This window comes from Haplochromis burtoni, unplaced genomic scaffold (assembly GCF_018398535.1).
Source record: "Haplochromis burtoni strain Fernald_Lab_line unplaced genomic scaffold, NCSU_Asbu1 Contig_102, whole genome shotgun sequence".
Classification (NCBI taxonomy): domain Eukaryota; kingdom Metazoa; phylum Chordata; class Actinopteri; order Cichliformes; family Cichlidae; genus Haplochromis; species Haplochromis burtoni.
This window is the reverse complement of record NW_024582463.1, coordinates 1,753,084-1,775,513: the sequence shown is the minus strand read 5'-3', so window position 1 is coordinate 1,775,513 and position 22,430 is coordinate 1,753,084. Positions and strand designations below refer to the sequence as shown.

Below are 22,430 nucleotides of genomic sequence, written 5' to 3'. Positions count from 1 at the left end.
AAGGAAAGCCCGACTTCCTCAACATATTTTATTTTATACCTGTGGATATAAAACCGTCCTCACTTCATTATTTCACAGACTGTTGGAAAAAAAAAACGTGTTGCTATGCATCGTGCTTAATGGGCCACAAAACAAGTCTTTATTATGTTCATCATAACTAACGGTGATGTGCTTCAATCCGTTTATCTAATTACACGGTGTTGCACTTACTGTGATTATAGCACAGTGTGGATAAAAAGCCTGGTTTTTGGCTTTGGTTCTTTCCGTACTACTTTTGCCCACGCTGCGAGTCAGCAGCTTCTAAATTGCTAAGGTTAAGGGCAGGATTTTCACCCAGCGGACTGCTGAAGAAAGAATAATGGTTCTAAGGGAATCACTAATTTTATGTTTGTGTCCTCCCCTCTTTTCCTGGCTGCCTTGGATTGCTCCATTTGTTTTATAGCCACCCCTGTGATACTTCATTTAATCTTCTACATGGTGGATAAGCAATATTACACTTTAATGGCCCACAGCACTCCAGCATGCATGCCTTTACACTCAATACAGGTGTTAATTAGAACTATTTGAAACATATGTGGGTGTTAATAATGCTTGAATTTGTCAGAGAACAGGAGATTATAAAGTATGACACAAAACTACAACATCAGTAGCTCCAAATACATGCATGTCATGCATGCAGTGACTTGAGCCATGGGTTATATAACAGTGTTGAAATATCAAAATTAAAAAATAGTTAATAATTGCTTAAAATTTTGATTTTTCTCATGCTCCAGTGGATTTATAACTAAATAAGGGTGCTGCTTTAATCAGGTGCTGTAGTAGTAAAGATCTGTATTTTTCCACTGACTTACACACACCCAGGCTGAGGTGGATTTCAGAGGGGAGTTGCTGAAAAGCACAACTGCTGGAAAAGCCTGACGATCACAGATCAAAGTGCTCATGGGTTTGTTTTGTTTTTTGTTTTTTTATCTGCTCTACTGGGAAAACTATTGACTGTATATCAAAAACAACTGCTACATATTACATCCTCAAAGCAGCCACAAACATTTGGCACATGGAAATAGTAATTGGAGACTCAAAGGCTGATATATTTTATTTAATGTTCCTCCAGTGACACTTAAAATATGCTTAGATTAGTGCAATTCAGTCTGCGACTCAGCCTCCTACACAGAGTGTTGTTTCTTCTCTACAGCAGCCAGAAAATGTGTTTCAGTGCAAATGTGCATTGGATGGATGGATGGATGTAATATAAGGAAGCCTCCTGCAGATGGCGACACTTCAGCACAGATTTGTCTGTAAGCAGCTTGCCTCCCGCTAAAATGGTCCATGTACAGTCTAAAAAAAGACTGTGGTGTCACTGAGTTTACATATTTACTGTTTTGCTATAGCTTTCTGACATTTCCCCCCCAAACTGGCATCCCTCTACTTTGATCCACCATGAAACTGGACATGATCCAGGTTTATGCACTGAGTGAAAGGTGCAGTGATTCTGCATTAACAAGGTTCATTATTAAATATATAGAGGGTAGATTGATATGCTAAAAGCAGGCGTGTGTGTTTCCTGGAACATACCCAGTGCACATACCCTGGAGTGCTCTCCCTCCATCATCAGGGGGGTGATTTTTTCCCCCCCTTCGTTTATCGGGAAATCCTGCCAGTTGGATGCTCTCCCGGTCGTCCCCAACAACCTTTTCATACCCGTTCATATCCTGAATTCTTCTTTTTTTATTTTGCACAACATCCTCACATTGTTCAAATGATGATTTTTTTTTTTGATATTGCACCTCTGCCGACCTCCCAGCTGACAGACTTGTGGCATCACTACTTCCAGTGGAAGTCATATTACCTTTGTCAGTCTATGGCTGTTGCTAAGTAACTTGAAAATGTCTGTACCTGCAGTCAGCATCTCACACTTTAAGATGGCATGAGTTTCTATTTACATGTTATTTTTACAGCTGTGGCTGCCAAGAGGTACTGTTCTGTAATTGGCTTAAAAAACATCTGTCTTCAAATGGATTTGTATATCAACCAAAGTATTATTGTTTTAGTCCAAAATATCAAATCGTAGCCAATAGACTAGTTTTAGGCTTAAAGATCGAAGTGTTTACGTGCTCTCCATTAGTGTTGCACTGCACTGTAACAGTGTGCCTCACTAAATGAGCACTGGAATTCTTAGAGGTGTGATGGGAATAAGCTAAACGTGTGACAGATGAAAGGAAACAGGGATGTGACTCAGTGGTAAAAATATCTGGCAACTCTTGTAGGTGTTGCCTGCAGAACTGGAGCTTCCAGAGATGAGCAGAAAGAGGCGTGTGTCCATAAGCCTGTTTACAGATGAAATGAATCTGTGCAGACATAATGAGGAAATACTAGTTACTCACTGAACGAAAGTCCAGCTTCTCTTTGGCTTTACTGAAAGGGTTCATGGGACTACGTGCATTCATGCTGTAGGCACTTCTCTGGGGTTTTTTTTTTGTTTTGGTAATATCTGTAAAAGATCAGAAACTTCCTCCAATCAGCACATTTATAAGTATTGAATATGACCATTAAATGCAGATTAGTGTAGTAAAAAAGTGCAATCTCTCCCTCTGAAATGTAGTGGAGTACAGTCACATAAATCCGACATACTCGAGTAAAGCTTCTCATGTTTGTAAGATAGTAGACTTACTTGGGTGGGTTAAATTCCATCACAGCTGGAAGCAGAAACATGCACATTAACTTGTCAGGAGCGCTCTGTAAAAGACTTTGCCACAATATTAACAATGCAGGAGGCAAAGAGCCCGATAAAATATTCATCGGCATACTTAAATAAATCAATAAACCAAAAAAAAGAGGAAATGAACTGAAAGACCGGTGAACTTTTGCACCCCGGAGGCTCCAAGTTTCTCTCTTCCATTATGTCTGGAGTTGTGACAGAGCCTTCATTCTTGCCAGGTTGAGGAGGAGAACAATTACAGTCTCCCGCACCTGCCATTTACCAGCATGGAGGAATTGCGGTCATTCAGCAGTAAAGGCTCGGAAAAAGTCGAGTGAAGCCGAACTCAGAACTCCCTCCCTCCCCTTTCAAGTCGTGGTGCAAGCAAGCAGCCATGTTGCCGCGAGCTTGTTCCGGTATGAGGGCAGGATCGTGCGCATAGACTGCATTCGGGCGCAGCTCCTCGCTTTTCTCCCCCCTCCCCGTTGCCCGTGACACGCACCTCCGAGCAAGAAAAGCCCACTTTGCTGATAATGGATTTTACAACTTGATGATTCCTTCTTCGGTCGGCTGGTGACTGGAATATTAGTCTGTGTACCGACAGGACGAACTGGTATATCGCCACACTGCAGTGCAGCACTGGTGAACGACCTTATTCCAATCACGCAACACAAGGAAGAGCGCCGGTGATTTCCGTGGATTTTGAGCTCTGTGGGTTGCTCTCTGGCAGTCACCGCCACTGCGGTCGCTGGGGAATAAGCTAACGAGCTAGCCTTACCTCAAAAAATCCTGAATTGGCTAGCTACATGGGCTAATGTCGACCAGTTAGCTAGCGGAACAAATTAATTTGTGATTCTCACCTGCCATGTGACCATTTTACAAGGTGCTGCTTTTATTTTTAGGATACCCTGGCCCCGGATAACTCACTGGGAATATTTGAATTTGCTTTGTGAGAGGTGGGAAGGTCGAGACCTCGCCGGGAAATAACTTTGGCCCGAAAGTTTGTAGACCTCGGGGCTGGTTTGAAGACCTAAAAGCAAACATCTCTGCCACAAAAGGAGAAAGACAAACGGCGACACTGCGCGATGAAAACGACGCCGTGTCAACATTTGCTGTAGATTTTGGCAAGCGGTCATTGGTTTCCCCAAACCTCAGTTGGCAACCTTACAAGTTAGCACGATAGCCACCTATCTGAACCTTGTCTTCTTTCAATACAACCATTGCCCAACTTTTTCTTCAGGCTAGCATAAGTAGCTAGCTGATCAAAACGTCACGGCAGCAGGTAGTTAGCTCGCGTCTTACATCCGTGCTATACCTCACTGTTCGCTATCGACGCAGATCAACTTGAACTGGGAACTGAATGCCTTCACACCCAGGCCGGAGCTGAAGAAAACATTAGTTTTTTCCATTTTCTGCTTGTTGACAAACATGAGACCTGCGGTTGCTGCTGCTAGCTAGTTTCGAGCTAGCTGGCTAACTCGGCTAGCCGCTGATGGTGGGATTCAACTTGTTGATTCACAGGCTGTCTGTCGCGCTGCTAGCTGGCTAGCACTGGACATCTGTTGGAGATTTTCCTCAGCTATCAACTACACAAGTTTTAAATGCTCGGCAGAGACTGACGAATCGTACTAGTTTCAAGGTTCCTTTTCCATTTTTAATTTTTATTTTTTTGGCAACACAGACTCCTTCAAAAATGTCAACAAGGCCCCCACTGGTTCAAGTAATTGAAAATTCGGCCGGGCAGGTAAGATGTCCTTGTAAATTACTCTTAAAAATGTAATTATTTGTGATATTTGTCCACAAAATTACTTGAAGTTCTCATCTGCTGGGGAAAGAGGCCTTTGTTGGCCTTTTACAGGCTTTGGTTGTCTCTGGTTGCTTTTTTTCTCTCCTTCCTCTCCTGTGTCTCTGTTGTCTTTGCCACAGAGCAGTGATTCACCAGCTTGCCTACGCACTCACATTGGATTTCCCACTCCTTACAGGATAGCAGAGCAAATTTAGGTTTCTGTTTAGTCTGTGTTTAGACATGTCCTCCCACTTGACTTTTTGTCACTTTTGACCTTCTGCAATACAGGCAATCATAAAGCTGAAAGTCAGTTTTCAACACATTTCTTTATCACCAAGTTTGATGAAGACATGTAGATTTCTTTTTTATTTATTTATGCTAATTTGCAACTTACCTGTCCTTCTGGAAGAAAAGTTGTGGTGTTTGCTTGTTGCACTCTTTATTTGGCAACCTTAAATGTGTCACAAAGCTATCAGACAGAAGAAGTGGCATTTAAATGGAAATGAGAATTTGTATTTCAAATGGGAACTTGCAAGGAGGTTTGCGCTTGGATATATCCTCAGTTTATTAACAATAAGCCCTTGTAGATCATTGTTCAAGGGGAAAAAAAGTAAAACTTGGATTGCAAGTAGGGCTATAGGGGGTGACTGAAGCCACTCAGGCTGTACAAACAATACACATCTTCTGACCTAGTAAAAGCCTGCTAACCCCCATCCATATGTGAAAGAGCTCCAAAAAATCCCAATAAAAATTGAGATTCATCAGTTGCAGAGGCTGTGCAGATATGGTTTCCCGCTTCAAGAACCCATTTTTGTCTATATATTTGATTAGTAGTTCTTTGAGGTATGTGCTCCAAATCCATACTAGATCGCTGGAAATAAGCTTCCATATCTGCAGCATCTGTCTTAATCTTGCAGACAGTTTTATCTTTCCATTATGAGAAAGCTGCATTTGCTCACATGAAAGCTATTATAGCTTCTAGTGAAGAGTGTGACTCGGGCAGTCCATGTTCAGCATCACGTGGTATTTGCCTCCTCATTAAAATCTCTGAATGTTTGATGGGGAAGGAAAATTGTCTAGGTATTGACAGTGTAGCCACTGGATGATGTCAGCAAGCGTTTGAAGCTAAACCCACTTTGCGGTGCTGTCCTACGAATGCATCTGTGGTGAGGATTTGCTTTTAGCAGCTGATCAGCAGTTTTGACGAGCGTGGGAACTTAACTAGAACTATTGTTTCCGACGTGCAAACTATTTTTAATGAAACCTTTGTGAAAAATTAGATGCGTGGCTATGTAACACAAAAGAAACACAATAAGGGGAGTGCTACAGTGCACTCTGTCAAGCTAAACAGAAACGACGAAAACCCCAAACTTAAGTGTGAACTGCTGATGCATGGCCCTACCAAAATACAGAACTTATTTTATTAGCCAATAGGAGTGTGTCTTGGTAGTAAACACTGAAGGGTTCAAAGATATTTTTTTCTGTCTTTACTTCCCATAAAAGCAAAATGCTGACATAAGTTTACCAGTAGATACAACGCACGTGTACCGCTGCCTGTCGCCACTTCTGTTAAACCACTTTTTTTTCCCTTACACATGCAGTGCAGCTGGAAACAACTTCTATTTATTACCTGATGGACATATGTGCAAGAATGCAAATGTCTGATCAGACAAACTGTCTTTAACCTACCAGCTTCCTAATGAGTCCACATGATCAGTCAGATTTCACCCAAACAAAAACTTTTAGACTTTTTCACCTGTTTTCTGAGTTGTTGTTTAAAAACAGCATCAGGGTGTAAAGAAAAGTGGACATACGCTTATATTCATATGTAGGCAAATAAGTAGACACAGTGACAATGAGACATGCATACACAGCTACACCCTTATGGGAACAAAGGTCAGCAGTAAGGCAGTAGAGTCATCCACTGTAGCTGCCTTTCGCACACAGTACAAACAGACAGGGCATTTCCATCTCCAGTGGGATCTTAAAAGTTGACGTCATAGTGAAAGCTGGGCGCTTTTGGACATGTTGCTGTAAGAGAGACACGTATAAAGTCATGAGCAGAAGCTTCCTCACTGTGTTCAGTGTGACAGCTTCTGCACAGGACCTTGCCGAAAGAGAAGCGGTTGATTAAAATGTCAGACCTGGCTCCACTTTAGCCAGATCTAGAATGGACAATCAAACATTGCCCATTCTGATAGGCAAATACTTGAAAGCAGACATAACCGGCAGAATATGGAGCAGTGTTTAGTTTGTAGCACAGGACACACAAAGCAGGAAGGGAGATAAGTGCTCCTGTGATATCTTGTCAGGCTCATAAGAGTGTAAAACCTAACTGCGGTACCTTGGCGATTAATAACCCCTCAAACTGAACTTGTTGTCGGACGCTGTTTGTGCGGCCTTAACCTTATGTCGGTTTGAAATAATCCTGCTGTTGTTCTGAATGCGTCCATTCTCGTCCCACAGCATCCAGTGAGGATTTAGGGTTGGATTTGAGGGGTAAAAAAAGAGAAAAGTTTGGGGTCATGGCAAATTCTTAACTAGGTTTGTAGGCAAAAGGCCATGGATGAATACTCCCACACAAGTCCAGTCTGTCTTTAAAGGCCATGTATAGAAAGCCTTTGGTGTCAGGTCTCAAGATACGGGACAAAATGGCACCGGGCATGAGGACAGGCTAAGTGTTGACGAGTCTCTCTGTGCCCGTCAGAGATTTAAGTCTAGGTTCTGATCCTTTCAACCCACGAGCAGGTTATGATCCGCTTGTATCTGCTAAAGACGGCTTGATTGCAGTGGTTTGTTTTAATATTTTGAGGAACCCTAATTGGGAGCTGCTTTACTTGGCTTCAGAGTTTTCAAGCTTTTCTTTTTTTCCTTCTTTACACATGACTGCCAGCTAATCTGTGAGTTAATGGTTCTACAGGTTTGGGGGGATTGTGAAGTAAAGTTACTGACCAACACAGTTTTCCATTCAGTCATCATGAACAGTTGCTGCGCACATATAATTAGTGAGCTGTCAAATACAGAGAAGTGACTTATGACATCTTTCTGACGGTGTGAAATGGCAGATATGTTGAGTGGCTTTGATCGGACACGTTCTCACGTTGTGCAAGGGTTCAGGCCTGCTGTTAGTTTGAGGAACTTATTTGTGGTCCACATGAGTGTAACAACATTTCAGTGTTAAATAACAGGATAAATGCATGTTTACTACGTGTTAGGTTGTATTTTTGTGTTTAAACTACCTGGTGTTAAAATATTACATGAGTGCAGTTTGAAACAGGTTTTGGCACAGGTCATCTTGTTAACAAGTTTGCACAGTTTGTCCACTTCCCTAGACATGATCACTGAACTGTCTGATTTCCTGTTTTACAGTGCTCTCCCTCTATTCATTAAGCCACGTCTTCTGACCCACTAATATAGCTAGAAATACTGGTATGGCTCTTCAGGTCTGTCAGTTCATCCTTCTTTGTTTGGATGGTTGCACACTATGCCGGATCTTCCGCACATTATAGAGCCAAGCCATTAATTTGTCAAAGTTGAGACATTTCCTTATTGGGTCATTGGGAGAAAATGTAAAACTAACTGAACTAGATTTGGAAGTGGCGTTAGAGGTTTTGAGTTTTCATGAGGTTTATTTACACAAGTCTTTATTCCCAAAGGACTTGCAACAAGGAACAAGGAAATAAAACACAATAGGAGATAAGGCACTTGCCCACCTCCAGCCAGATGTATATAACAGTACATGCAGATGTTACATCCTCACACACTCCTATTAAAATCATTATAAAATGTGTGGGGAGAATTTCCTCACCTTCGGATCAGACATAAACATGTTTTGTGTAGCTCACTGTGCTTGATATGAGGTGGTGGGCACGCACAATGGGATGGAACATGGTGATCTAGTTGTCTGTTTATTTGTTGTGTAACTCCACTTTTGCACTGGCTTTTTCCACTTTAGCTCCTGAAAGAATTTAAAATTGTTTTGTTTTTTTCAAGCAAAAACAAAGGAATAAACAACAAGATAAGCAAACAAATATCTATATTGCTCTGGGGCAGACAGATATTTTTACAGTACAGAATATCATCATCGGTATATCGGTTTCTTTTCTTGTCGTGTACACAGGACTATGGAAAATTTCAAACTTAAGGCACGTTCATATGCTTTATCTTAAACGGCTATTAATGACAAGTGCAGTTCGTAAGCCTTTTTATGAACCGTCATTTCTCCCGTCATACCTCCTTTGTCAAGTGTGTTTCGGTGCTGGGTTAATCATTGAGCATCCTTCTGACGCTTAGTGTGATTGAGACTGGTGCAACGTCATTTTGCATCAGACTGATTGGAGTTCGCCGAATTAGTGAATGATTGAAGGCCGTCGACCACGTCTGCCATTGCTTTCAGTCTTGACAGCAGTGCCTTGAGCCTATGGTAATTGGTGAACTTGAGTGGATGGATATTAGCTTGACAACTGAGGGTTAAACTGTATTAGATAGTAACTATTAAAAACAGTCAAAAGTAACTAACTATTCCAATACTTTTTTAACTACTTAAAAACAGTTTAAAAGTATCCTGATGAAAAGATGCGAGTGTAGCTCAGGTTTTGTAAACAACCCCCCCCAAATCTTATGGATAGTTTGATCCTTTTACCTGTGGAAACCATAATCAACATGAACTCGGGGTTCCCAGCAATATACCTACAAAGTCGATGTGGAACTCTCCAGGCTTAGGTTGGTCAGGGTTGCAGTTTACCCTGACATTGGTCACTGGCAGACACCAGGTTACTTCTAGTTAGTGAGTGGAAAATGTAACTTGTGTACCAAAAAACAAAGTCATTGAATGAAGTGCATGGTAGTTCATTGATCTAAATCAGTTTATTGATTTATAAAATGGTTAATATAACTTGAACTGTTACAGTTCATCAGCAGTAGTTTCTATTTTAGCTTGACCTTTGTAAACGCCACAAGAACTGAAACAGTGATGCTTGTAGATTCAAAATCCTGTTGAGCGTCACAGCAGCAAACATGAAGGAAATAGGAGTAGAGCTGAGCACAGTTTGATGCTTTTCACTCGATACCTCAGGCGTATGAAAGAAGACAAGAATGTCCCACCAAGCTGGGGAGCTGGAAATGTAATATAGATAAGAAGGGAGCACTGAACGTGTGAGTGTGTTTACTTGATCTGTGTTCACCTTTCTTTTTTTTTTTCATCTCTTCATTCATGCTCTTTTTGGATGAGTCATCGTGTAAAGGAGCTATAGGACACATGTATGCACACACAAGTTGCTGTAATGCCCAGGAAACCATAAACCATGTCTCTCCCGCTCCTTATTAGAGCCATCACTAGGCAGATGAACAGAGAGACAAAGCTGGCCAGGGCCTTAGCAACAGAGAACCTGCCTTACACACACAAGCGTTTACTTCCTCACACTCGGATTTGCTCCTGCCTATATATACACACACACACACACAGTCTCTCATTTTCCCCTTACAACTGGGTACGTTCAGTTAGTCAACTGCAAGTGCATTTATACCTGAAGGTCCGGGTGCAGGTGCTACCGAGGGATCTGACCAACATGCACTGAAATTCAGTGCTCAGTCTGTGTGTGTGTGTGTGTGTGTGTGTGTTTTGTGTCTTGAGGGAACAGGGTAAAACAGGCCCTACCAGTTGAGCAGAGTGGTAGGTGTGGCGGCCAACTGTAGATGTGCGATTTGAAGAGCCTGACGTCATTTAGGTGAAGGTGTGGGTTTCTTTCACCGCTTCAATGTAATTCAGTCGCTTGATATCAGTTTGCTGTGAATACTTGGATTTCTTCCTGTAATCCAGTGTGCCTGGTTTTTGTGTCAAGGAAAAGTTAAAAACTTGAGAACATCATTAAATTGTCACATTTTTGATTATTAACTTCTTCATAATTGTTTCCTGAAGTAAAGCTATTTATGTAGTTTGACCTTTAAAAAACAAACATCTTAGTTTCAGTTTAAAACGAGGGCTTTCAAACATGCATCCGAAGTGCTATTGTTTTTGCTCTCTTGACTACATTCATGCTGTTGTGGTGCAGCTCAGTATCCAAAACATATTTCCCAAGGCTGAGACGGGCTGTGCCAGAACTTGATTTGACTACTTAACTGTCTTTGAAAGTGGTTTTAGTTGCCCAGCTTAATATTTCACTTCATGCGGCACTCATCACTATAACATTTGTGTGGATTAAACGCTACAGGTACATTGTTACCACAAACCCATCCAAAACCTTACAGTGTAACCTGTGTCATAACCTGATGGACACTTCCCTAGAATTTTGACTGTGTTGTTGCAGCCCGCACAGGTTTAAATGCTGGGAACGGCATCAGGCACCTGCTCAGGCTATGTTATAGGCTTAGAGAGACGTCATCTCTGCTTAGGGCTGGGTGCTGCGGCCAGAAATCATTCAAGTACAAGGACAGGACCGAAAGTGAGTTAAACAGCAGCCAGTATCCAAAGAAAAACTTTGAAAGTCTTTCAGAAAACCTGGAGATCTATAAAAATGTAAATAACTTTAACTGTCACTGGGCTCACTCAGTTGGGGATAGTTCAAAGTTTTTGGAGTTGGCATGTATGAGGTTCTGATCCAGTGTTTCCAGATGGAAATCGGTACGCTCCGCATCATGGAGTACTGACCAGCATAGAAGCCAGGCGATCTACAAATGGATTTTAGTAACCTACAAAAAAAATCAATCTCTCTAAGTGTATGCTATATTAAGAACATTTTTAGGCCTTTACTTTCAATCAAAAACCCGTTATGCACCATCATCAAAGCAAACTCAATCGACAGTAATTTTACTTTGCATGATGAGTGAGTTTGCTGCTCTGTCTACAGCCTGCATTGGTTATGTTTTTGGTTTAATTTGTTAGTTTGGATCCGCAAGTTGAAATGACTGTTTGTGAGACTGATTGTTTGAAAAATAAATTCCCACACGACAAATTTTGTCGACTTTTGCCACAGTGTGCATTTGTATCAGTTGGTTAACGTGTACCATCAGACTTTGTTACTTATTTGTGTGACCTAAGTATTGCAGTGGAGCTTTGAGAACGGGCAAGTAAATGTGTTACAGGGTTGTCAGAGAGCATCTTTGTTTAAAGCGAGGTGGCCGGTCGTGGCGCTTCATCTGCATGTAACACGCATGTAACCTTCAGCTTTTCCACCCTGTGAGAGCTACACAGACCTGTTTACTCTGGTGGCTCGCACACACTGCTCACACCCAGTGTTACATAGCAGCAGCAGGAGGGCACACAAGGAAGTGTTATGCAGTGTGTCCCAACTGTGACAGCAGTAGTGCAAACACAAACTCTGAACTGATTTGACATGTACACACACATTCACTTATCTAGGGAGTTTCAGTGTAAGAGAACACACACAACACTACATTGACAGCAAACTGAGATCAAGCGTGACACCACCTTGTTAAAGTTAGGGCCTCTCAAAGATTTACTTGGCCTCATGCGGGGTGTCAAGTTTGTTTGGCTAGTATGGCTATATAGTAGCTGTACTGTACATAACATGTTAGCCTGCAGGATTTTAGAAGGCATGACAAAGAAGCAACATTAACCAGTGTACTAATATTACAATCGCTTTTTGTCCTGAATTCAAATTGAGATGGAGCTACACCTGGAGCTACACCTGGATTTATGAATTACCGCTTCAGCTGAAATGTTGCTTAATCACGTCATTGTTCCCTACACCCGAAGGAAGGTGCAAGCTGATATGCATTGGCACATTTCTTGGCACTTGCTATCGAAATTATTTCTCCTTTGGCGTCTAACTGTATTTTAAAAACTGTCCATTATTTTTTTTTTTAATCAAATGAACGGTGCATTTTCATATCTGCTCTTAAGTGAGGCATTTTTCAGACACTCAATATGTAACATCAACATTCTGCAAAAGTCTCCCATTCAGACATGGCCCGCTTCTTTTCCTCGTGACTTCATTGAGACATATCATATCAGTGATTTGTGAGTCTGTGTGAGCTCGGTGCTGGCTGACGGGCTCAGAGATACAGATCCCTCTTCTGGAGTTTGAACAGCAAAAATTCATTGTAGATTAATATTTCAATCTTACTGTAAATTAGAAGTGGACACCAGAGATGCATGCTGTCGGGGTATTGTGTGTGCATGAGGTAATACTGCTGCTTTGAAAGTTTTACGTAAACGTTCCAGTCATTGACTGTTACAAAAACACGGCCAGGCTGCTCATTCAGGCATAAAGCATACGGATTCTCTCAGACTAATATTAAGAAATGAAATGTTTATACTGTCCATGGTCTGAAAGCTGAGCAGAAAGCACTCTGTTAAATCCCAGACTCTCCCAGGGGCTTTAGCAGTAGTTTATTACAGAGTAGCCAACCCTTGTGTGTGTGAGTGTGTAAGAGACAAACGCACGCCTTTGCGTTGTCAAGTGCCACATTTCAGCACCAGATCATGCCCTCCAGTATCTGAGCGATTGACCACTTGAATTAACTTTTATTTCCATTAGCGATGTCCCCACAGCAGCAGGGAAGTCGGTCTGTTTAGAATGAGAATTGTCTGCAGCTAACGTTAAATCTATTTACCGATCTCCAACTTTCTGAACTGTTTTTGCAACATTTAACTAAAGCCGTTCTTTTGTATATTCCTTTTCTTTTCATGCCGCCCACTAAGACTAATTTCTAGGCTATTATTCTAACCCACTTCACCGCTAAAGCCCTGATTTTTGCAACAAAGAAGCTGTCTGATAAAATTCCTGTTCACATGAGTCCAAGTGTGTAAAGGTCCAGTTCACCGAATGCCAGATGTTCAGAAGCCTTGGTTGACGAGGATGAGTGTAAAATGTAACCCTTACACTTGTACAGCAGTTTATTTTTGCCCTGTAAGTCATGCATAATGCTGATAGCGAAGCCTTATTAATCCTTGTCTAAGATGGCCCACAGCTCCTTGCGTTTTATCATGTAGAATTTGTTTAATCTATTTTGTAGTATTCACAAATAACAAGGAAATGCATAGATTTCTGTCAAATAACACAACCAGGATTGATTGGAGGCTGGTTGCCTTTAGTACCAAAGCCCCATTCTGAGCCAGGAAAACCCTGACTATGGTGATTAGATAATAACAGTGTGCTCTGTTCAGATGGATTTTTTCTGACACTTCTGACAGTTATGATACACAAAATATTGCCATCTAAGGAAAATTAACTCTCTTTGTCACGTACACTTTTTATGTGCTTTGATCTTGGGTTGAAGAAAATAATTACGGGAAGGAAGCGAGCGGGTAATAAAAGAAGTATGAAGAAGAAACCAGCATTAAGATAGATGGCAGGATTTAGGAAGTGACAAATCTCCATGACAACACAGCCATCATGACTTCAGCTTGGTGTGTGTGCGTGTGTGTGTTCCCTCTCACTCAGAAAGTAGAAGTAATGCAGCTTCTGTCTGTAGTTGTTCTGTGTGTAGTAAAGTAAGTTTGCACATTGAGTCCAAATGTTGTTGGGGGATTGAATCCTTGATGCAATAGCAAAGTTTTTATGACTTTAAGACTTGAGTTATAACTGTTGTCCCCATATTACCTAATTTCTTATTAGAAATGTGCACTAGTCAGCTAGACATGTAAACATTGCTGCCTTTGCTAGTCAGAACCAGAAATGCTCGTTAAACTAAATATTCTTTTTTGGAATAGAAGGATTATTTTTGTTGCATCATTTGCTGGCTTTAAGATGCTCTGCAGCAGCCTCCTATTGGAGCTGCATTTCTGCTAGGTGGAAAGTTGTGGAAAGTTGGATTACAGCTGTGAAAAGCAGCACATTTCTGCACTGTTTTGATCTAGAAAACCAAAGGTTGTATGTAGCCTGTGTCATAGTAAGCTGACATAACCGCTTGGTAGAAGCATCGCATAATTCTATGCATGAAGAACGCTGCTGGTGCTAGCATTTAGACCAACCCTTGGCAAACTGACGTGGCATATGCATGCCAAAAAGTGCTTATAGGAATATGATCAACGTTTTCAAATCGCACACGAATGGGGACCAGCAGCTGCTTTCAGCTGCTTTTTTCACAGGGCGCCTGTGTTGATGCCATGAAAAACAATCTGTGCTTTAAGTATCACCTGTAGCGAGAGCTGCAAGAAAAGATTATTTTGGATAGTCAACTAATCTGCCAAATCTTTCTTTGATTAGTCAATGATTATTTCATTAAGTGTTATCACCACTTTCTGTGGGCAAACCTCCTGTTCCAGGCTCCAGTACCTCACCTGCTCAAGTCTGCCCAACTGTGAATATCACCCTGTTGTCTGGTCCCACAGGCAATGAAATTAATGACCCAGGAAACACGTGAATTTGAAAATAGTCAAAAGTATTTTAACATCACTAAATAGGACCGTCAGAATAAAAATTAAATAAATAAAAATAGCAAAAATGAAAGTGCTAGTAATGTTTAAGCAAAAGCTAATGTACAAATGGGCAAACTTAAAAAAAAGCTTTGAAAGTTCATGAGTTTACAATTACAGTGGACATGCTAACGATGCTCTCTCTCATGACTTCAGCCATTTGTAGCCACTCCTGTTTAATGGCTTACTACTAGCTAACAAAATTGAAATGGTGTTCGCTTAGCAAACATCATTCGGACAAGTTTCTGACAGGTAAGCTAACATAAACACTACTGTACAAACATTAACATAAACTAATTTAACTATTCATTCTGAAACGTCACAGCTCCAGGGTGCTGACGTTTTAAATGCTTGTGTGCTGCAGCACTGCTGTCGCGGAAGGAAAGGTCCACGTTGCACAGTCTGCTTTAAATTTGTTTTCTGTCAAATGCTTTCACATTTAAAAAATAAAAAATAAAAAAATTATATCTTGTTTCCATTTTCTTCCGTCCTTTGCTCTTCTTCATTGGTATTGCGTGCGGTCTTGACAGACGATACAGGCGTTACTGACCCCATAGCTTCCTGTAGTGTATTGCAGTTACAAAAACGCATTTATGTGACTTAAGGATATAACTCAGCGGCGACATCATCGATTACAACGACAAATCGTTGCAGCCCTACCGATAGAACATTAGCTTACTGCACAGCATTCAAGGATATTGGTAGTGAGCAATTGGGGGCAATAAATTATAGCTTAATAACTTTGTTTCTTTTTATAGCAGCATGGCTGCACTTGATTAAGCCCAATTTAATATTTATTAAATAAGATTAAGTTTGGACAAGTGTATTTAAGGAGGACTGCTCTCATCAACTACACATCTTGCTGCCAAATTACAGCAAGAGGCTCGTTACAGACCACCTCAGATTTCCTCACATGGTAAATTGGCTATTTGAAGGCAGCGTACAAGCCTGTTAGTAAGATCACATGTAACTGACATCGCAGCAGCTCTTTTAATGAAGTCAGAGAATCTGGCTGGGCTTGAAAATTTTCCATTTTTCTTGTTTGGATGTACAGGCTTTCAATTACAGCTGAGTATTGTTGTAAACTGTCTTTAAAATTGAAGAAAAGCGAAAATTCTGAGTTTTAACTCTGGATTTAATTGGAAATTGTCCAGCTCCATGCCCTCTTTATAAGTTATAAGCTTTATTTTTGATTAATTATCAGCTGTTGTTTTCTTCATTTGTAAGGTTATATTCATTACAAATTTATGAAGGAGTAATGATACCTAGAAAGCACGGTTCAGTATAAACTTGCCATGGTTCGGTACATTTCTTGGCTAAATCACTTAAATGCTCCATACTGTCAATAAGAAAATACTCAGAGCTCTTTACTCTTCGCTGCAAAGCAAATAAAAGTGCATTCTACATATAATGAACAGAAATAAGCAATTAAAGCTAGCGATGAAGTAGCACTAGTTTTCTACTTTTGTTAACACTGAGGACATGGCTCATTGTGTAGACAGCTGATTGTCTCCCTGCTTATTATCAGCTGATTTGTAGGTTTTTGCTTTAGGGTAAAACTACAGATATTGATGTGTTGTCAAATAGGAAACTCAGCTCATTACTCATGCATTAAAAAAAATGAAAAAATTGTTTATCAGTTACTTTTCAGTCTGAAATACTACAGTGCAGTGTGTTGTTTCAAGCTTTCTCTGAGCCTTCAACAACAAACTGAAGTTGTCTTTAGACAAGAATGAAACGAGTCGCAAATTTGTAGTTAATCATTTCAAATGAGGGGGAACATTGCGAGAATGTTTAATTGTTAACAGCAGTTTGGGATGTGCAATTTAAAAATGTAATTTGGAAAGAAAAACAGCATCTAATAGTAGCTGCCAGTGTACCATGTTAGTTGTTGCCAACATTGGCAACAAAGTTGCAAGATTTTAATTGTGTGTAATTGCATTAGTTGACATGTCTTTGTCATAATGCCGCTTTTTTAGAATTAAACTCGCACAGTTTGTTACACTCTACAGAGATGTAACAAAAATAATCCTTCTATACTAATTTCAGGCCGTTTCTCTTATAAAAACTAAAACTTTCAGTTGTGATTACAATTGAATGTACACTTAACACTTAATTAGTTTAATAGTTGATAATTAACTGGCGTCTGGTAGTGGTAAACTGGAAAGAATGAACAGTGTCTGTTTCTCTTAATGTGCTGCAAGTTGGGTAATTTTAATTTCTTACCCTAGCTCAGTTTGTAATGATCATTTTTCTTGGTGTGTTTAAAGTTCACCTGTTCCCTGTTTTTTTTAAACCTTAGGTTGGCCCTCTGTTGTTGAGGTCAGTTGACACAGGCCAATCTCACATTTGGTTTCGGCTGTCCTACTATTAGTGCATAACGCGTACTTCTTGTGCAGCCCTCCCTTACTTTCGTAACTGCACTGTTGTATTTAAAAGAAAAAAGGCTGTATCTGAGTGCCTTTCTCCCAGAACTGAGATTGTAAAGGTCTGTGATTGGAAGTCAAAACACAGGCAGTACCTTAGATTAACTCGACTGCTTTGCCTGTATGTCTGTGTTGTGGTCAATTGCAAATGCTTGTGTTTACAGTGTAACAGAGAGTGGATTTAAGCTGCAAACATCTTGTCAGTGACTTTCCATCTTGAGCGTGTGCTGGGAGGTGTGTTTTAGTTGGACTGGGTCTGAACACTATACTGCCATTATATTTATGTTTTAGAACAGGGCTGTCCTCACTGCAGATTAGTTGAGACGCGGTAGCCAAAAAAGTGTGGCTCTGCGTTTTGCGGGTGGCTTATCTTCCTTTATTTCATTGTACTGCAGATGTGTAACAGGTTGATAAACCTTGTGAACTTTCACAGCCAACCTTGTATTAAGTAACAACAATATGAAACAGCCAAATTACAAATGAACTAAATTGTAATTTCACTAAAATTTAAATATAACTTTGAATATGGGCATTTATATATATATATATATATAGGGGGGAAAGGGTACATCTGAGTAGTTTCCTGTGTCACCCTTACTGCACAGGCACACAGCTTCTTTTAGTATGCCTTAACAGTGTCCCCACAGTCTTAAGTTGCAAAGTGTATGAAGATAATTAAAATAACCCCATGGTATCATGTATTGCTTTAAAATTCATTACTTTATACAAACCAGAAACTTGTGTAAACATGTTAATGTTTGTGTGTTACTATAAGGAAGTGGCTTACAAAGCTGTCAAGACATGTGCACAATGTGCATGTTTTGGTTTTAAGCGTTCTATAGATGCTGCAATGCAATCGCCACAGGAGTGTTTAACTAAGAGATAATAAAAGTTTTACAGTCCATATTTGGACTCGTTTTTTGTTTTTCATGTTAGTAACATGAATCTCCAAGTACTGTCTTGGAACAGAAGCACATAGTTGGTCCAGAGAAAGTTAGGAGTCAAGAAAGTGAAGTTTTTAAAGAAGTGGCAGCTGTTGTAATTTTTAACCCAAGCTTGTGGTTTGGTAAACCTGACCCAGCAGCTTTTGATGCCTAAACATAACCAACTTATTTTTCACATTCAAACCTAAACACGCCCTCTGTACTCCATACACATGACTAATTTGTTTTAGGATAATGCAAGAACTTAATTAGGCAACAGCATTTTAATTATTAGCGTATTTAAAAATGATAAAAAATCTGAGATATTAATGACCTTAATTTTGGTCTCTGGTAAGACAGCCATCTCTGCCACCAGAACCTCCAAATTGTGCAAACTGATGGCTGGTTGATGGATGGTTTGTGTGGTTTTCAGTTTGTTGTAGTTAGAATTTTTTATTTGAAAGTGGAAAAACGTCAGTTGTTCATGTATATGTAAGAGAAGTCATGTGCAGGCATCGAAAGTAAATGGTGGTAAATCTTTCTTGAGGAGCATGGGGGGGGGGGATGTTTAAAGTCCAAAAATTCTAATCATTAGATTTGTAGGTTGTGACTATTTCATGAGATGACACGAGAATGAGTTGACTTGAAGTTGTCTGTAAAATCTGGACTAAATTAACTCTCAGACCTCTGAGATAGCATAATTGAATATTTCAGTTTGAAAATTAAGACTTAAAAGCATGCAGCTGGTTTCACTGGAAAGGTTTTTTTTTTTCCCCAATCTCATCCTTAATGTCCCTCATTAACGTGCTGGTCTATTAACTAAGGTTTAGAATTGTGCCTTTAATTTCTGTCCTTATTTTAGCGTTGCTACGCAGATCTGTTGGGATTTTTGTCTCCAATTTACTACCTAAGCTTTTTCCACTGAGAATAGGATCAACTCTCCAATGACCTCTGATGGTCTTGACGGACATGAAAATGTATATTACGCTGAGTCTTTGTGTGGTTAAACTCTTGTCTAAACTGTGTATATTACCAGTTCCACGTTGGTATTCATGAGTCAGAATCAACTTCAGAGTAATATGAGTAGAAAACAATGATGTCACTTATTGTCCTCCGACACGTCTATAATTAAAACTGGGGGAAGTGAGTATGCATGTGTGTGTATACTGGGGGAGGGGGTTTGCATGGTCTGCAGCTGCCCAAAAATGAAGGAAGAATCAGACGACAAAAATAGTCAGACATGAAAGAGGATAGGAGAGGAGGAAGACTAAAGAGCAGAGAGGTGTAGGAAGCATGAAGGAACTTGGAGGAAACGCGCTTGAATTGTAAAGACCAGTATTTGCCCTCAGAACTAGTTTGCAGGACGTGCTATCCCAGCAGGAATCTCCACTGATTGTAGCTGTTTAGAGCAGCCACAGTCCAGTGGCCGAGCGAAAAGTCGGTTATCGCAGAGTCAGTGGGGATGCGATACTGTTTAAAAAGCCGAGCTAATTGTGCACTTCACATGAAAAAGGCCACAAATACAGTAAACGGGCGAAAAAAGGGAGAACTAGATGAAGTGGTACAATGCCCCTGCACTCTCTCTCTTCATCTGGGTGTGAATTTCAGATGGTATCGCCCTCAGAAGTAAAGTTTCATACTTTACGTCTGTGAAGGTTCTCAGTCATCCAGGTCATCGTAGTCAAAGGAGCTTGCAAAGAAAAGCGTCTGGACTTCTTTAAGTTGCTTGAAAGTTGCTTAAGTTGCTTCAAGCAACTTAAAGAAGTCCAGACGCTTTTCTTTGCAAGCTCCTTTGATTTCATACTTTACACTGCCTCGGTTAGCCCGTTTACTTTAAATATGCTTTAATGTTCTTCTGGCTTCTGTTTTCGTGTGTCAGTTTCTGTTTTAATGTAATGTATCAAATTGCGTTGTGACAGCAGGCACGCATTAGCCCTTTGAAGTGTCTCTCACATTTACATTCAGTCATTGTTTATGAACTAATGTTAATTAATACAAAAAATAGAACCATCTTTACAACTCCCAAAGATTATGCAGAGTTGCTCATTCACATGTAGATATTGTTCAGTAACCTTGTTGTTACCTGAAATACTATGTGTTTAGAAAGGGGCTGTCCCTGGAGCATGTCTAACATGCTTTTATGGACAATCGCACTGTGGTAGGGAGCTAGCAGTGTAACATCCAGCAATCGGGCAAGAGTTCAGGTCTTCAGCGCGCGTGTGAAAAATTGGCTTGAAGTGTGGGAAAGCATCCTAATGACAAATTGTCCAGTCTTAACCTTATAGTCATCTAGATTTTCCTCTCCTTCAGCAGGAAACTAAAGGATTCACACTCCCACAGACTAAACTTTTGCATTTGCAGTCTCAGTTCAGTGTACGCTTGTCTTTTATTTTTAAAGTTGCCACCCAGAAATTAAACGGCGTGAATGACTCCTGCTGCTGTCGCTCTGGCAGACACAAATTGACAGTTCCTTTACTGCTCAGCAATCGTGATTACAAACTGTTCTCAACTTTACACCGTCACTGTATTGACCCCAAAGCGTGCACAGCTGAACAGTGGCAGTGCTGTGCTGCACCTGTGCTCTCGATGCAGTTTATTCTGGATTCACAGATCTGTTCCTCTTTATCTCCTCTTGCTGCATCTTCAGAAGTGTATCTCTGATGGGGATTTTTAAAAAAAAATGCAGGTTGGAGACTAGAGAGCAGCCCGCAAACAGGCAGCGTTGCTATAACTTTAATGCAAGTAAACATAAAAATGTAAATACCAGCAATGTGTGGAGGATTACTGAAGTTTGGTTAGTTGACATAACCTGATGCACTTCCTCGTGGTAGCTGCAGAGCTGTGGTTAGGCCGTTATAACCGCATTAGGGAACATGTAAGATGGGGGTTAAATTGTTCCTAATAAGAGGCAGGCAAATGCCATCATGTGACAGGAAGTAGACAGAAAACAGACAAAACACCTGAAACGACCTTATCCACAACACAAGGTTAGTCATTCTTTGTTGCCGTGTGATAAAGTCCTGATCCTAAGATTAGCGTCCACACTGAAATCTTAGATCGCTTCATAGTGTTTCTTTTCTGAAGCGTTCAAATATTTGACACGTGGAACATCACGATGTCTGTTTTTCTCTCTATCTGGCTGTAGAGTCTGAGGCTGACAGCTGAGTAGGTTTTGGTTCTCTGGAAATGACTCGACTCTTCCCATGATTTACAGTGTCTCCATCGCCACTCGTGTATTGTAATGCGGTCTGTTTGTGTGCAGTTGTCTTTATTTATTTAACACAGAATGGTTGATTTATTTTCTTAGTCATTGTTGACAGCGACAGCTTCACCTGTCAGTCTGGCTGGTACTGTCATTTCAGTCATATCCGCTGCAGTGAAGTCAAAGCACACATCACTGATTCCTGCAAACAGTTCAGTCATGGAAATGTACAGTTTCTTGTCTAGCTGAAAGTGCACTGAGAAGAAAAAGCCATGATGTGATTTCCTATGTACACATGGAACGTTAATGCAGTATAAGAGAAGTACAGCAATTTTATGTCGTATACTGGGATATTTGTAATTAGAGCTGTTTATATGTAGTATAGCTAATTTGTTAAATTTTGTGGTTTTTATAATATGTTGTGTTACGAACTCTGAGGACAGCCCAACTGATGTAGAAGCTTTGCACCGTCAGATTGGGCCTCATTGTCTCAAGCAATGCCTACACTGGAGATTTTGTCTGTCTCCCTCTCCCACATGTTCCAAAAATAAAAATCATTTGCTTTGCCCCTCACATAAGTGCACATAAGCCCCCTTCTCCTGTCCTCTGGGCTTAATGTAGCTGTCATTTGTTTTTGTTTTTTATCTCAATTCCCCCGATTGTGTTGGATCTTAATCTGGCCTATTATATGTTATGCAGGTCTGCACTGTCAGGATGAGGATGCTTGAGCATGTGTGCGCGGGGGTTTGTCGGGACGCAGACGTTAAATCATACCATCTGGAGCAAGGAACACGCAACCATAGTGAAGTAATCACGGTTATCTTTCTTTCCCGTGGCTCAAGATTTGCTAACGGTGAAGACGGTGTTGATAAAAACGTGGTCTGAGGGTATTTTGCAACCCAACGGCAGCTTCTCATTCGCGCAAGCCAAGGGGAGATAATTGGGTGATTAAAAGTGACCGGTCAGTGGGAGACGGCGAAAGAAAGGGTCAGTTTCTACTGACATCTTTACTCTTTACCA

General features: G+C 40.6%; 1 protein-coding gene across 2 annotated transcripts in view; it reads left to right on the top strand.

Moving 5' to 3' along the window:
* Window positions 1–3,081: 3,081 nt before the first annotated feature.
* The window catches only part of LOC121814908 (serine/threonine-protein kinase MARK2-like), a 27,199-nt gene continuing 7,850 nt past the window's right edge, over window positions 3,082–22,430 (top strand). Inside the window, exon 1 of one of the 2 annotated variants that reach the window (XM_042223141.1) lies at window positions 3,082–4,439. In XM_042223141.1, coding sequence (XP_042079075.1) covers window positions 4,389–4,439 — 51 coding nt within the window. In that variant the 5' untranslated portion in view covers window positions 3,082–4,388. The remainder of the gene's footprint in view (window positions 4,440–22,430) is intronic. The other variant, XR_006054647.1, reaches the window with a different exon arrangement.